The sequence below is a fragment of the Choristoneura fumiferana genome, chromosome 5 (assembly GCF_025370935.1).
Source record: "Choristoneura fumiferana chromosome 5, NRCan_CFum_1, whole genome shotgun sequence".
Taxonomy (NCBI): Eukaryota; Metazoa; Arthropoda; class Insecta; order Lepidoptera; family Tortricidae; genus Choristoneura; species Choristoneura fumiferana.
The window spans coordinates 20,329,140-20,343,806 of record NC_133476.1 but is presented as its reverse complement, the minus strand read 5'-3'; the positions used below and the strand labels follow the sequence as shown (position 1 = coordinate 20,343,806).

Genomic DNA, 14,667 nt, shown 5'->3' with positions numbered 1-14,667 from the left:
TTTGGTTCTTTTTTTAAAGAAATTTTCTTTCATGGGACTAAAAATAAATTTCATAAAAATGTATGATATATTATCATTGAGTTGTATAGTTATAATTCACAACTAGTAGTGTTGATGAACTGTATTTTATTTCACACGATCTTTATCCATTCTGTATCCAAACGCAAAATGTCAAGACCATGACCATAGAGTAATCACAGACAATATGAATATACATAAAAGTGTATCCTAATATGCACTTTATCACTACAGTCAGAACGAATATAATTGTATCACTATCACTATTTCATCCTTTACTACCGGACCGGCTACTCCAACGACCGACCTCCTCTTCACTCCTCACCTCACCCCCTCTCAATAATGGCGAAACTGGATAAGTAAAGCTCTGCGGACGATTTTTTAAATGTCGTTTGATTAACTTAGTACAATTTATATTAGCTCATTACTTGCGATTTATAGTATTAATAAAAAGACACTACCTTAAGCGAATTTAAAATGTCTCGTTCAGTGCGCGCAGAAACTAGAAACCGTGTTAAAGATGACATCAAAAGAGTCATGCAAGCTGTCGAAAAAGTTCGCCATTGGTAAGTATTTGGCACAGTTTTTCTAAAACATTTTTAAATTTAAAAATGTATTATCATGGTGTGTTTAAATTTTTCTCAGGGAGAAGAAATGGGTAACGATCGGGGAAACGACCATGAAAATTTATAAATGGGTGCCGATATCAACAAACGAGCAGAAGAAGAAGCACGCGGCTAAGCGCGACAATAAGGAAAACACGTTGACTCCCAAAAAGATGCACGACTCGTCTAATTCCAACTTTGGAATGGCCGAGGATTCTAATACATGTATGTATTACATTTTCCACTGTATTTATGAATAATCTTTATTGAAAAAATATACAAACAGTTCTTGGAAAGCACAATAATTATGTTCATGGAGTTAAGATAATTATCAGTAACTCGCATCTAAACTCCAATATAATTACCTGATGTCTTCTACTTCAATTTTATAGTAATGGACTAATACTTGCACTAACAAAATTAAATTAAAATGAAACTTTATTAATGAATTAATTTGCAATGTTTCTTTGTTGGAAAGAAATGTTCCTAGTTGAATTTCTACCATAAGTGAGCAGGTTTACACTGTTTTTCTTGATTTCTGATAATTTTGCCCAGATCATTGAATGAATAAACCTGGTAATCAAATTTTGGCCAAAATAGTTAACAAAAACCTGGATTATGAAATTAACTAAAGTTTTAACATGAATACATTCAGCCCCAGATTTCGGGGGGCAAGCCAGTGTTTGCCCATTAGGCACTTTTATGGTGGCACAAAATTCCATGTTGTAAATACCTACAACCTGCCTTATTTGTTATGAGTTGCTGATCCAGTTATTGCTATGAAAGGGTGCCCAAATTAACTTTTCCCCAGTTCGGAAATTTCATAGATCCGGCACTACAATCACACTACACTACAAATCACACTACACTACAATGCAGTCTACTAATTGGTAGTTATTTCATATTAATTTTTACTAAATGCTAAGAATATTGGGAATTCACCATACAGGTTTGTCATTGTTTTTTTTTAATTTGAATTTGAGTATTTTATGACTCACTCAAGATTATGGGCACCGAGATGGGGGTGCAATTGCACCCCCTGGCATGTACGGAAATACATAGAACAAGACTAAGATACAGAATGAAATTTATAAATACCTCCCTATATGTAGATGCAATGCATCCTCCTAAACACAATCCTTATTTGTTTCTAGGCTTCTCAACAGTCAGTGACTCCCAGGGGCCAACAGAGTTCACTTCAACACACATGAATTTCTCTGAGGACTCCAACTCCCAAAGCAGTGGCACCACAACACCGGCCAAACGATTAAAGACTGACTGAGGCATCCTCAAGAAGTAGGGCTGCAAATAGTGGCCAAGGATGGACTATTACAACTGGCCAATGCTGGGTCACAGTGTTATTTGATATTACGGTTTATTTCTTGATTTTCTTTGTCTGTGCTGTGAATATTTTAAATGCTGCCATAGGTACATTTTGCTAGAACAGTTTGCCTGAGCCTGCATTTACTACACTAAGCAGATTTTAATACTGAAGTATTGAAGATTTAAATCAACTTGTGCAAATAATTGAAATTGTTATAACAAGAAAGTACTATCCCTGGTAGGGTTTTCAAAATGGTCATTGATATTGTGAGCACAAGTAGATATTATTAGACACTTATCTGAGTAGGATTGAAAGATCTGTCTCTTCAATATATAGTTTGATGTAAGAATGTAGTATAACTTGTCAGTTTCATTCCTAGTCTCATTGGGATCTAATAACAACTTGCATACTGATTGTTTTTAATTATAGCACAATGAAGGGAAAAGCTTAAATATTTTTAGCTCAAGACACATTTTGTAATTTTTTATGTGAACCAGTGGCTAAACAAGAGAATTTATTTGTAAATAGTAACCTAAATTATTGAGTAAATGAATAAATGGTTAGCGTGTTTATGGCAATGTATAGATTTAATGAAAATGTGACTTATTTGTATTGATGTAAGAAAGAAGTTTCATTGTATTTTAAAGCTAGGCTTGTAATTTTGCCATTAAAATGCAAAAATGATTACATTTTCTTATTTCATAAGCACAAGTACAAAATAGCAATATTTCTAACTTTAATTTATAAGCATTTTATTCTTACTTCAAGCAGCAACAAACAGATCTTCTCTAAAGTAGTACCTTTTTTTTATTACATTACACATAAACATGAGGTTTTGTTGGGTTACCTTCATTTTATGACCTGCCCATTCTGTGTTTTAGTTTTATTTCATGTACAGAAAAAGATATGTGAACAATTGAAATTTTTATTTGTAATAAGACAATACTGAGTATAAGCTAATTGTTTTTTTCTTTATCGTCGGACGCGTAGGAGGATAGTTGCGAAGAACCGATGGAATCCATTACCGAGTACTGTTCTGCTAGAGCGTCCACATCCCCGATGCCCATTATGTTGGACACCAACTCATTCAAAGTGATATTCTGGAAAGAATTGTTATTTGAAAGGCCTTTGTCCCTGTTGTAGCAGTCACTTAAAAATAAAAAGATGTCGACAAATGACAATCGATACTATTAACGTGAGACCACATAATTGGGTAGGGTAAATCGGCAATTACTGGCCACCTTATACTTAAAATTAATTCTTAAGAATTTGTTTTAGTATAAGCGGGCCATATTGAAGGGTGGCCAGTAATTAACACCTTTTACTAAAACTGGACTCTGTTTATTGTTTCTAGAATTCATTTTTAGTGTAAGGTGGCCAGTTATTGAATGGTGGCCAAAAATTAATGATTTACCCTACTGAGGCTACAAAAGCGATTTTTAGAATCCCACACTTGTGAAAATTAAAGATGGGCCGAACATGGATTTCACCGAATACGAATATTCGGCCGAAAGTTTTTACCGAACCGAATATTCGGCATAATTAATTCCTAACTAGAAACATGATTTATTTGTTGAAATGTTGTAATTTAGTCATGCAACTCGTGATTAAAACAAAAAAACTTGCTTAATTTCTCACAATAAAGACCTGATTGATTATATTAACATATTATTTTATTATAAAGATAACTGTAGTTTAATCTCAAAACAGCTACATACTTATTTTATCTGCTGTTATTGGAAATAAAGCTACAGTGTCAAAGAAACAAAGCCTCACTGTACCTCATAAAAATAACACATTTAACATTCAACTCATACATGGTTCACAGTAAAAAGTTTAAGTACCACTTTACCGAACATTCGGTGGTTTAGCTGAATACGAATATTCGGTAAACCTGACGAATGTGCCGAATACCGAATATAAAACGAATATTCGGCCCATCCCTAGTGAAAATATTTTTCGAAAATCGTAAATATTTGTGTTGAATTTAAAGACAATTACATTAGAGATGTAGGTATATCGATAGCTCGACACAGTTACATGCGTAATCATTAATTATCACAGGTAGATTGAAGAATTTGCGGGTGAATGTTCACAAAGATTCACAAAGGTAATCACTCTACAATAATGTAACTACCCTTGAATAATTTCATTAAAAACTGTTAATGAAAATTACTGATCTTCATTTTGTCAACTGAAATACACCAATATTTACAGTTTCGAAGAATGTTCCATCACTGAGTTCATTTTCATTGCCGTAGTATTTCAGGAAATTTTTGTTATATGAATAGGCAAGGTGGACAAAATTATCGGAACATGCACTTTATTATTAAGGTATTAAGATTAGTTTTTTGGAATCTTTTTGCATTTTTTATTTCAATTTCAAATTTGTCTGTACCGTTGTCCAGCAGTGGTGTAGCGGTATAGCACGCGGCACGGAATGCCGAGGACCTTGGTTCGATTCCCAGTGCTGGTCTTATTTTTCTGGTTTTTCTGTGTATCTATATTTCAGTTTGTATTTTCAATTAAGGTATTAGTTAATTTTTCGATATTTTTGATCACCTTAGCCGATCCAAAATATCTGATGGCGACTGTATAGTCAGGAGCATAAGTGGATGAGCGGTGACCTACACACAACTACCGTCAAGGAAGTGTTTAGATCATTTTGGGCACAACTGCTAATCTAATTCTGCTGCTGACTGTACATATAATATGTCAAGATCATATTTGATTGGTGAACGTATCATAAGCAATTCAACAGAAATAAAACCTGTTCAGAATTCGGCACCAAGCAGCGCTCCGTGTAACTATGATTAAAGTAGGCAAGTATTTATATCGAATGTTACGTATGATTATTTTTCAATATAAAACAACGCTTGGTATAAGTGGCTTCGTTTTTACAGTTCTGTGGACTAAATAGAAAGAATCCACAACTGAACCTGAACACTCATTGGCAAGAAAATGGATCCTCGCTCGTACCTCGGGCAAGAACGAAAAGTCGCCTTCGGTCATATTCCCGCGGTCATCGAAGCTGTGCCCGGATAGTATAGACAATAAGTACCACGACAGGCTACGGGAGAAGCATTCACCTGAAATTAAAATTCGGTAAGTACGCTGAAATTAATGTTGACCATCTATCTGTCTTTTTCACAAAAACGTACTTAGTTACAGTCAGCAGCAGAAGTGGATGAGCGTGGTCAAAATGATCTAAACACTCTTATTACCTTTACAGTAGAATCGTGTGTAGATCATTTTGAGCACGCTCATCCACTTCTGCTGCTGACTGTACCTAACTAACTACGCAGGTCGCCTGACCTATACTTGGTTTGGATAGGTATTTAACTAAATGTAAACAAGCGTCAGCTGCCAAATTTGGTACATTCAAGGATTTTAAACATATTACTTGTCAATCATTGTAATATAAACTAAACTAGCGTATTTCAATACAGAAAATTAAATGTAATTGTTTAGATAGATAGTGAATGGGGGAAATTCAATATTTAAGACACCAATTGACGTTATTTTGTTTACGCTTAATTAAATGCCTATCCAAACCAAGTATACCTAACCAATTTTGTATTTAGTATTTCAAGCGAATCTGCCGCAAATTGTAATAGTATTTAGCTGTCGATGTTTGGTGTGTCTTTCTACTGGTGGGTACTACAACACGCGCCGCGGAAAGAGGAACTTTTTTAGTTCCCGGCACCAGCTTTACTTTTCTTCGTGTTTTCGTCATAAAAATTTAATAGGTGCACGCTGATGGCAAAACGGATTTTTGATTTTCTTCACTACTGTAAGGGGTAGCAGACCCTGAGTTTTTTTATATTAATTTCAGCTCAATGGCTCCGCACATACCCAAGAAAAAGGGTCTTGACAAACAGATAGACAAATCGACAATAAAAACAAATTGACCCTATAAGAGTTCCGATTTTCCTTTTAAAGTACGGGACCCTTAAAAAGTGCCCCATACTTTAGTAACCTCGGTTAATTAATCCCTGCATAGCGTTCATTAAGTTAGGTAATCACCATAGTTCTCCAGCATCTCCACGAAGTCATCCCGCTGCATGGAATACGTCTCCTTGTCGAGCGAGGCGAAGGTGCGGAAGGCGTTCCGCAGGCGCGCGAAGCTGTCCCCGAAGGCCGGCCGGTGGTTCACGTACAGACGGACGAACTCCTCGAAGTCTATCTCCGAGGATGGCTCTTGCTGGTACACCTTGTGTCTGGCTTCGATTATTAGGTTTTCTACCTGCAAAGAGGGATACAACCACAGAACTAATGGTAGATACGAAAAATACAAACGTTACGGCTACAACGCTATTATTAGTAGAAGACACTGAAGACAAAGTCACAGATATGTATATGGCGACAAGAATCATTGATGATGTATGATATCTTTCTGACTTTACGCGGATCAGTGTATCAGTGAACCGTGTCACAGTTTGTTGGCTTTACCTACTATAAAAATCATTCATACAATCTTAATTGTACCCTATCCAGTCGCAGTACGAAGCATCTTTTAAGTAAATGATCTAGGTCACATTAAAGACGAAATCGAAAGAGCAAAAATCAACAAACAACTTAATCCGTTTAAGAATTCAAAAATTGAATAAAAGTTTCAATCCCAACCTCGTACTCCGACGGAAAGAACCCCAGCGCCCTCATTAGGTCCGGCAGTGAGTCAATCGGGATGAAGTCCTTGACACGGCGCATGGCCGGGGAGAAGGTGCCCTGGCACAGGATCTGGATGTAGTAGAACAGGTCCCGGATCTCCTGGAACAGCCAGCCGGGCCGCCCGTCCTCGATCAGACAGTAGTACGGGTCCAGGTCGCCGCCGCCTTGCTTGGTCGTCGTCTCCACTGACCTGAAGAGATTATCTAGTAGCTGTTTTTGGCGCAATAAAATAGCTATCTGCTTATTGTGAAGATATTGTATTTATAAATTGACGACTATTAACTATGTATAACTGAATCTGATGCTCTACGGCGTAGAGTCTACGCTCTGGTCGTCTAATCCAAGGCACTACGAGGATTAGGTACATCCACAGACTACTAAGAGATACTAACGGGTACATCACAGCCGGTAGCTAAACGGCTATATTGCAGACCTCAACAAATTGCCTTTTTTGGAGGGGATAAACATTGGGAACTCATTGAAATAAGTTAAATGTAAAGGGACTATGTTGAGAAATGAATGTAGGTAATTAGATTAAAGAAAAAAAAATAAAGGACTTCTCAAACAGTTCTTGTATAACTTATACTGACCTAAAGTTAGTAGCCCATTGGCATAAACACGTATCCTTAGCACCAATTGTAAAGAGCGTTCCCGAATCTTCACGATAACACATTTCATGAATCTGAAAAGAAACGAGAATAATATGAAATATGAAAATTCAAGAACGCCAAATCCGGGTTAGTAGGTAAAGTCACTTTACCTGTATCGGATGACCGAGCAACCCCACGTGCTTCCAAGGATTCCCGTCCAAAGGCATCTTCTGAAGTCCTATAACGTTTTTAGTGGCAAAGACGAGATACTCGAACTTCTCTCCGTCCTCGGTTCTGGAGATCAACTGCATCTTGCACACGGGGCTCTCATACCGCGGCCCGAGAACCGTGGCCAGGGTCATCGTTGTTGAGTAGTTTACTATCTTGTATTTGTTCTGATATACAGATTAAAGTACAAATTAGAGATATTTGCAAACGATCCATTTGCCCATTGATCTAATGTCGGACTGTCGACTGAAAACGCATAATGAGACATGTCCTAAACCTTGAAGATGAAAAAGCCATCAATGTCATAAGCAACCTGAATAGCAATTACTTGCTATAGAAAAAGTAATAAAATGCCAAAATGAACTTTAAGAAGTTCACCTCATCATTAGCCACTAGGATCATTGGCAAGTCTGTGCGGAACTCCTTGGGATCCAGGTTCTTGGGTGTTGGCCACAGGATTGCGGTGAGAGGTATCGCCGTCTGGTCCATGCGATCCAGACTGAATATCTCCAGGTATTCCTCTGAACTTTCTCCTGGAAATTTATAGAAGTTACTAGGTTAACTAAATTACTTTATGGAACCTAGAGGGCTTAATTCTACTATTGCGATGCAACCGCTGTAAAGGATCAAATTATGTAATTGTATTTTAATGAATAATAACCTATGATACGAGTAGGTATGAATGGGTCGCTTACCATGGCACAAGTTAAAATAATAACCTTGATGACAACGAACGAAGGTTCAAAAATCCGACTTTTCATACCAATATTATACTCGACCATGATCCGATCGGCACCCAGGGACAGCAGCTTGTACTCGCCGTCGTTATTCTTCATCGGGGTGAACAGCACGGCGGTAATGTCTTTGTAATGCGCCCGGTGCTTGCCGATGAAGCTCCACACGAAATGCTCACAGTCGTACTTATAAACGCATACCGTTCTACCGACATCCTGAGAAAAATAACTAAAAACTCTTTGTCCAACGTTTCCACGATCAATAAAGTCTACACGGGCAAGGAAGGAAAGCAATTCAGTAAGAACAGGTGAAAAGAAGACAACTTTCAACAACAGACATTTTTTGGCTCGGTTGATAAATTAGGAGTAAGTTAGGAACAGAAACTTACAGAAAAAGCCAATGTCAAAGAGTCGCGGCTGAAGTTCATCTCCTTGATAGCGTGGTCAGTGTCCTTGAAGGGCGGCTTTGTCAAGATCTTTATGGTAACCGGATCGAGGAACAGTAGCTGTCCGGTATTCAACCCACAGGCGAGGTGTAAACCTAAATCAACACAAAAACATCACCGTAACTGTTTTTGGAAAAGTAACAACCGATGACATGACGAAGAGTAAGTATACTTTTTTTCGATTTTCATTCTGTACATTTGAGTTTCGAGTTTATCTACTAATTTGATGATAATGGTGAGTTACTTAAAACGGAGGAAGAAAGCAAAAGATGACCTGATGGTGAATATTTCAAACAAGACACTGACAGCTCCGGTATAGTGACTTCGTAGTTGCATTTAATGGAGTCGTCTTTAGGCGGTATCACAATCTTGTAATGGTCTCTCAGCTCTAGTCTGGCGAACAGCTTGTGCTGCACGAAATTTACCAGATCGATCACGCCATCAGCAAACCCTGTACACACGTAGGGTCTGGAAACCACATGTTATGAATGATAGTATCTGATAATGAGATGGGGTATAACATAATTTACTGTTTCTCTACTTAGCCGATCATTCATTCCGATTTTGACAACAATGTCAGCGTTCTAATTAAGAGATGGTGCATTTTACTCAAGCGCAAATACATACTTATTTCAAAGTTTCTACAATTCAGGTATAGGTAGTGCCACGAGAGTTTTAAGTGAATGATTAGACACACAGCTACAACATTTCGTGTAATGACAGCAGGATTTTTCCATTTACTCATTCATTCTTCTTTTGTGCAATCAGTTCTTTTTGTAGCTGTATGTGTAATCATTCACTCACTTCAACTCTCGTGGCACTAAGTATCTATACGCTAACTATGAAAATTAGTAATTAAACTAACTTTTCGGGATGCACCGTGAGTGCCATAGCTGGCGAAATCTTGTAGTCCAAAATTGTAACTAGTTTTTCAGTGACAAAATCTACAAAAGCAATGCCCTGATTGTGAGTACCTGAAAAATAAATTGAACAAAAGAGTAAGACAAGTTTCAGATACGTACCTCTATTTATAGCTCGAGACCACAAGATAATTCCTGTTTGTAACAACAGAACCTACGCTAGAATAAGTACAACTAGTACATGCAAGTTGCCTGACCTTCAACACACAGGCCAAAAGCTCCCTCCCATTATCCAGCTACATATACGATCTGGCTGCCTCAAGTATGCGCCCCTGGCTAAGCCGCATATTTCTAACTTACAAACAATGAAGTCCCGGACGATGAAGGGCTTCCCGCAGGTTGTGGCGTCGGTCGGCAACTTTTTCTTGATCAGCTTCTGGCGGACTGTGCCCGACATCGGATCCACTTCTGGTATCACCTTCTCCCAGCACAGACATTTCTTAGGCGATTTACCTAGAAAATTTTTCACTTGAATAAAATTGATCAATAACTGACATAAGATAGCGGAATCCAAAGCTATCCTATATCTAGATTATTCATCTAGAGGAAACTAAGTTAGTTCACGTTGATATCAAGAACATTATGGAAACTGACACTTGGGATCGAAGATCTTGTAGCTCCGTGGTGAGACATTGAAGCTAAGCCCTCGCACGCTGTCGACGCTGAATCCGTGCACCCAGTACAACAGCTTCAGCTGGTCGTCGTAGAAGCGGATCTCGCCAGAGTTATTGCCCGTCACCACTACTCTGCAAGAATATGATAGATAGGGTCAGGAAGCAAAGGCACGTTTCACAATAGAAATATTAATATTTTCCTAAAGAGATTGGGACTAAGTTCAAGAGTTTACATGGTTCAAGAGTTTAAGTTGGTTCCATAATAGGTACTAAGTACCTACCTCCTGTCCCGAACCAGAGACCGTATCGTATAGTTTAATGCACGGGCCCCTGCGATCGCATTCACAATCTCTTTCTTATCTCGCCCTATAGCGTGTGACGGAATGAAAACGATTATGATTCCGAGACAATAACACAATGAGGCCTCAGGTCAGGACAGTTGAGTGTCATTCACTCATCAATCAAAAAAATTCACCAGTACGAGTGTGATCTATCCTCAGTGCTGCTTAGATAATACTCTCATTACAGTTAAGAAACCTTAAATATCGTGTCGCCTTTTGAAACTAACCCGTCAATATTTTTGATAACATTGATTCTAGTGTCTTCCACCTTGAGAACTTTGACAAACTTCAACAACTCGAAACTTTTCGGCTCTATGTTTTTCTGGTACTCTGTCGTATAACCATACACCAGCACAGCCCCCTTGTTTGTGGCCACAAGAACTTGCGAGGTATCGCTTACGAACGTGAAGCATGTCAGCCGCCCATATTCTGGGTTTATATTTTTTTCTGGCTTTCTGATTTTTAGCTCATAATCATCTGTTTCCTTTAAAAGGCCTCTTTCGATGACGAACACTTTCTAGAAAAGAACGCATGATTCTCACTTAAATATTTGTTTATTTCAATCATCTAAATCACTAGAGCAATGCTGAGACTTAGTAACCTGAGAGATACCAATCCAAATATCGGATTTCGTCATCAGCAGAAACTGCCATGCGTTGTCAGGATTGAATGCTATTGATATTATTCCGTCTCTAGGTATATCTACTTCCATAGCGGCTGCAAACATTGTTCAATTAGTTAAGTTAGTCAAACCGAATGCTTAAATTAACGTAAGGTCTAAAGTACACCTTACCATGGGGCTCATTCTGCGGAGATGACCAGATCCACCAGTAAATAAACGCTTTATCCTGGTACCCTATCGTCAGCATGAACCTCGCGTCAGCGCTTAAGGCCACTTTGGAAACTTTCATGTTGCCATGCGGCAAGAAATAAGTTTTGCTTGGAAAGTAATCGTCACTGTCCCAAATAGTAATAATGTTCTCGGGACCGCAATCTGCCGTTATTAGCCACTTGCCGTCACTGTCCGCGGCTAAACAAGTTACCATATGTCTCTAAAATCAGGAACAGATCGCGGTTATACCTACCTACCCTAAATTTCTGCAGTGACACCACAAACTAATTTTACGGGTGCGGTTAAAGTACGACCTGTAATTGTCGACCCGGAATGAAGAACAAAAATGTGCGACCTGTTATTGCAAACATTTGTTACTGTGTCGTTCATTCCGGGGAGTCAACAAATACGGGGTCGTACACTAACTGCACCTAATTTTACCTCTTAGTTAGATGAATGGAAAATGAATACTGACATGGCCCTGCAAAATCCTCATTTGATTGGTTGTCCAGTTGTAGAGGATGCCGCAGTTGCTGGCGGCGTAGAAGACCGTGGTGCTGCCTTTGTCGTTCAAATTGATCACCCCGGCCTTGGGATTGTAGCCACTGATCCAACGTAAATTCTGAAAATAAGGTTTTTAATCAGTCCGCCAAAATTGATTCCAATTAAATAAATAAAACCGGCCAAGTACGCAGGCGCACGTGCAGTGTGGGGTTCCATATGCGGTAAATATTTAATATTAAATTTTGACCGACTGTTACTCTTTACTTAACTTAAAAAACCTACCTTCGCGCCGAATATAGGTTTACGCTATATTAGATTTTTTTCAGGAGGGAGGACGGACATTGCTTCAACATATTGTAGTTTTTCGTTAGACTTACAAAAGGCGAAGGCTTATGATTATAGTCGGTCAACACCGCATGCTTCCGAATCTGCGAGAGCGAGGTGCTGTAGAGTCGGCCCACGTCCGCCTCGCTGCCGGTGCTCCGGCGCACGTTCGGCAGCGAGTGGAACTTCTCCAGGCTGGCCTGCAACTTGCTCATGCTGCCTTTAGACATTTTCCAGTTTTAATGATATCACAACTGTTATATAAATATAATATACCAATAGTATTGTGTGTTTGCCAAGTGTTTGCTGTCGAATTAATATGACATTGACACTGTCACGTTACGTTGGTTTAAAAAGGTTCGATCTAGTAACCATATACTCTTTGAAAGTTTGATTGCGCTAAAAACCAAGCGACGCTTCGTTTTGTGCTACGTCAGTGCCTTAGACATTGCCCTAATTAGACCTACAACCAGTAAAGCCTACAACTACAAGAAAATGCAGGTGGTAGGACCTTATGCAAGGTCCGTCCGGATTGCTACCACCATCTTGCTCGCTAATCCTGTCGTGAAGCAGCAGTGCTTGCAGTGTTGTGTTTCGGCGTAGACAGTAAGACGGCGGTGGTGATCTCTTACCATCAGGAGACCCACTTGCTCCTTTGCTATCCAGACTATTAAAAAAAAGAAAAAATGTAAGGGTATGCACACCGCGGGTTTTAAACGTCCCGTCGACGCGTGTTTGTATCGACACAAACGCGATGTAAAGAAAAACGTTCGTTTCTAAATCACGCGCATTTAAAAAAAATAAAAAACGCGGTGTGCAAAGTCTCTTAGTTGCATTAGGTCAGGGGTCGGCAACCTGCGGCTCGCGAGCCACGTGCGGCTCTTTGGATTTGAAGCTGCGGCTCTTGAGTTCCAAACTTTATTTATGTAAGTACTTTATTATTGGCAGAAAAAAAATTGTGGCTCTTTAAAAACTTTGAAATTTTATAATTGTAATTTTTGACTCTTCCGACTCAAAAGGTTGCCGACCCCTGCATTACTTAGTTACATTAGTGAGGTCAACGAACAAGTCTGAAGTGTCAATCGAGCGCTGAGCGCCGCAATGGCACGCAACTACTATATTTTTCTACCGGGTCTAAATTGGGCGCTATGAATGTATAAGCTTAATCCGATTCTCAGAATGAATGTCCTCAAGATTTGCAAATGTATGTATATCACTAACATAACATGGTGTCCACTTGGTTTCATATCTGATGACTGATGTATCGATTCAGTACGTGTAATCGAGAAAAAAGTAGGTAGGTATTAAGTAATAGGTAAAAATAAAAGAATATCTGATATCAGGAAGACCTTGATCGAATAACCTTTCGCTCTATTTTGATAGAGCTATAAACTCTGGTGTTTATCGTCACTACTTTAAAAAAAATCTCGTAGTATATCTGAAATCAATACGTCAACCAAATTAACCCTTGAAGTAATGCTCATAAAGTCTACTCAGAAAAATTATCGATTTTGAGGTGCATAGGTACGAGCTTGTTTAAAAATAGTGGCGATATACATACCTATATATTATTATAAGTACTTTTGGCACTCACAGTTATACTCCATTTTTTTTAACATAATATTTGAAACTTAACGGTAAAATTTGCACACGTTTTTAAATGAAACAACGAAACTATTTAAAATTGTGTTAACATCTGTAATAAAAACATAATAAATACCGCTAATAAATGTACATGTATATAGGTATTTTTAGTCCATTTGTGTTCGAAATACCGAGAAACATGTTACAATTTGACCGTTAGTTCAATCTTTCAACCTTAATAGGGCGGAACCAGATGAATGTAACGGACTCTATAACGTGAACGTGATTTTCACCAATTTTAAAATTTTCATACCTATCTATCAAGCACCGATGACAATCCATTAATGTGGTACTACCGAGCTGATCCGATGCGGAGCCGGAAGCTAGGCACAACATTGTCTGCACCTAGCCGTGCGTTTGAGCTTGTTAGAATCTTTTTTATTATTATTTAGAAACAAACAGTCTATACAATTATTTTGCATTTTAGCTAAAGCTTTTTCTAATCTCTTCTCTATCTATACTTTGACCAAGAATGGTATTCAGGGCCTGAGGAGGGAGCAGTAAGGCAGACACTGGAACTCGCAAGACAATAACGTAACCTAGCCGTATTTGTGCTTTTAAAACAGTGTTAGGGTGCATTTTGACGAAGTATTGGTATCCAGGGTCTGATTAGCAGTCTTGCATGTTTACCATTCATTAACTAAAGCGTGTTTTTAGTTTTTAGGGTTCCTTAGCCAAATTTCACTAAATGTCGGTCTGTTCGTCCAAAATACAAAATCCTTAGAAAAGTATTAGGTACTGTTTAATACGGTAGTATGATTTTTTCTTAGCAGCTACGGGACCCTATGCCGGGCGTGACCGACACGCTCTTGGCCGCTTTTTCAAACTTTTCTGTTATTATTTCCGTAAAAGGGCTACAACAAAATCTCAAC

The 14,667-nt window shown here is 38.5% G+C and overlaps 2 protein-coding genes across 5 annotated transcripts; one reads left to right on the top strand and one right to left on the bottom strand.

Moving 5' to 3' along the window:
* The first annotated feature begins 330 nt into the window (after positions 1-330).
* Positions 331-2,907, top strand: BCL7-like (chromatin remodeling complex subunit BCL7B-like protein). The gene is made up of 3 exons (XM_074088360.1): positions 331-584; positions 664-848; positions 1,778-2,907. The coding sequence occupies exons 1-3, from the start codon at positions 496-498 to the stop codon at positions 1,903-1,905; spliced, it is 402 nt and encodes a 133-aa protein (XP_073944461.1). The 5' UTR covers positions 331-495; the 3' UTR covers positions 1,906-2,907.
* LOC141428372 (cilia- and flagella-associated protein 251-like) lies at positions 2,904-14,175 on the bottom strand. Of its 4 annotated transcripts, XM_074088345.1 has the most exons (19): positions 14,049-14,175; positions 12,205-12,371; positions 11,799-11,945; positions 11,285-11,543; positions 11,093-11,208; positions 10,719-11,008; positions 10,131-10,282; positions 9,837-9,989; positions 9,482-9,590; positions 8,891-9,084; positions 8,560-8,711; positions 8,200-8,386; positions 7,815-7,969; positions 7,379-7,603; positions 7,209-7,300; positions 6,574-6,808; positions 5,974-6,193; positions 4,927-5,036; positions 2,904-3,047 (listed from the first exon to the last, which is right to left on the bottom strand). In XM_074088345.1, the coding sequence occupies exons 2-19, from the start codon at positions 12,364-12,366 to the stop codon at positions 2,904-2,906; spliced, it is 3,102 nt and encodes a 1,033-aa protein (XP_073944446.1). In that variant the 5' UTR covers positions 12,367-12,371; positions 14,049-14,175. The 4 variants fall into 4 exon arrangements, with proteins under 4 accessions (XP_073944446.1, XP_073944445.1, XP_073944449.1 ...); XM_074088344.1 differs by lacking the exon at positions 14,049-14,175 and having other exon boundaries at positions 12,205-13,191; XM_074088347.1 differs by lacking the exons at positions 4,927-5,036; positions 14,049-14,175 and having other exon boundaries at positions 2,947-3,047; positions 12,205-13,198.
* Between the last annotated feature and the right edge of the window lie 492 nt (positions 14,176-14,667).

Bases quoted from the DNA above. Each gene is read 5' to 3' on its own strand.
- BCL7-like (XM_074088360.1), top strand. From the start codon at position 496: ATGTCTCGTTCAGTGCGCGCAGAAACTAGAAACCGTGTTAAAGATGAC. The intron at 585-663 runs GTAAGTATTTGG...AATTTTTCTCAG, and splicing joins GTCGAAAAAGTTCGCCATTG to GGAGAAGAAATGGGTAACGA. The intron at 849-1,777 runs GTATGTATTACA...ATTTGTTTCTAG, and splicing joins GGCCGAGGATTCTAATACAT to GCTTCTCAACAGTCAGTGAC.
- LOC141428372 (XM_074088344.1), bottom strand. From the start codon at position 12,381: ATGTCTAAAGGCAGCATGAGCAAGTTGCAGGCCAGCCTGGAGAAGTTC. The intron at 7,970-8,199 runs GTATGAAAAGTC...ATAAATTTCCAG, and splicing joins CATGGTCGAGTATAATATTG to GAGAAAGTTCAGAGGAATAC. The intron at 7,604-7,814 runs GTGAACTTCTTA...TCTGTATATCAG, and splicing joins TCCTAGTGGCTAATGATGAG to AACAAATACAAGATAGTAAA.